The sequence below is a fragment of the Eurypyga helias genome, unplaced genomic scaffold (genome assembly GCF_000690775.1).
Source record: "Eurypyga helias isolate BGI_N326 unplaced genomic scaffold, ASM69077v1 scaffold11187, whole genome shotgun sequence".
Classification (NCBI taxonomy): Eukaryota; Metazoa; Chordata; class Aves; order Eurypygiformes; family Eurypygidae; genus Eurypyga; species Eurypyga helias.
The window spans coordinates 4,710-5,424 of record NW_010262309.1 but is presented as its reverse complement, the minus strand read 5'-3'; the positions used below and the strand labels follow the sequence as shown (position 1 = coordinate 5,424).

The 715-nt window shown below is 58.2% G+C and overlaps 1 protein-coding gene across 1 annotated transcript in view; it reads left to right on the top strand.

Moving 5' to 3' along the window:
• The window catches only part of SLC16A1 (solute carrier family 16 (monocarboxylate transporter), member 1), a 5,465-nt gene that overhangs the window by 3,308 nt on the left and 1,442 nt on the right, over window positions 1-715 (top strand). The window contains exons 3-4 of the mRNA XM_010155674.1: window positions 1-76; window positions 557-715. The exon at window positions 1-76 is cut by the window's left edge and continues 4 nt beyond it. Coding sequence (XP_010153976.1) covers window positions 1-76; window positions 557-715 — 235 coding nt within the window. The remainder of the gene's footprint in view (window positions 77-556) is intronic.

The window sequence follows — 715 nt, the reverse complement described above, 5'->3', positions numbered from 1 at the left end:
TCGGGGTGCGGGTTGATCGCAGCGTCTTTCTGCAACACAGTGGAGGAGCTCTACTTCTGTGTTGGGGTCGTAGGGGGTAAGTGATGGCTCTGCCCTAACGGGGCCACGACAGAGGTAAGGCCTCTCCTGAGGCAGCAAGAGGAGCAACTCAAACCCTGTAATTATTAGGGAAGGTCTCTGACCTCACACAAATCCTGATTCCTCCTGCATATCCCAACAAGAGATGGCCCCGGTGATGTAACGTGGGGGGACCACACTAGTGACTGTACACAGGACTAGTTTTGGCTGCTGAGAATAGAGGACCTGTTGTCCCTGCCCCAGGCTGTTGACAAAATGCTTGTCACGAGTCAGGACAGTTCTCCCAGCTCCCAAGCTCCTGGCTTTGCTGGCGCTCTTTCCCAAGTCGGCAGCAGGGCCGAGTGCTGCTCGTGCAGTCGGGAAGTTGACACAGCCGGAACGGAGCTGTGGAACCCCGCTCGTCCCACCTCCCCGTCTGCTGGTGCTGCTGGCTTGGGGGGGGTCGAGCCCTGAACCCCATGTCTCTCCTCTCCCTCAGGCCTTGGACTCGCCTTTAACTTGAACCCAGCCTTAACCATGATCGGCAAGTACTTCTTCAAGAAGCGTCCCCTGGCCAACGGGCTGGCCATGGCAGGCAGCCCCGTCTTCCTCTCCACCCTGGCTCCCGTGAACCAGCTCTTCTTCGGCATATTTGGCT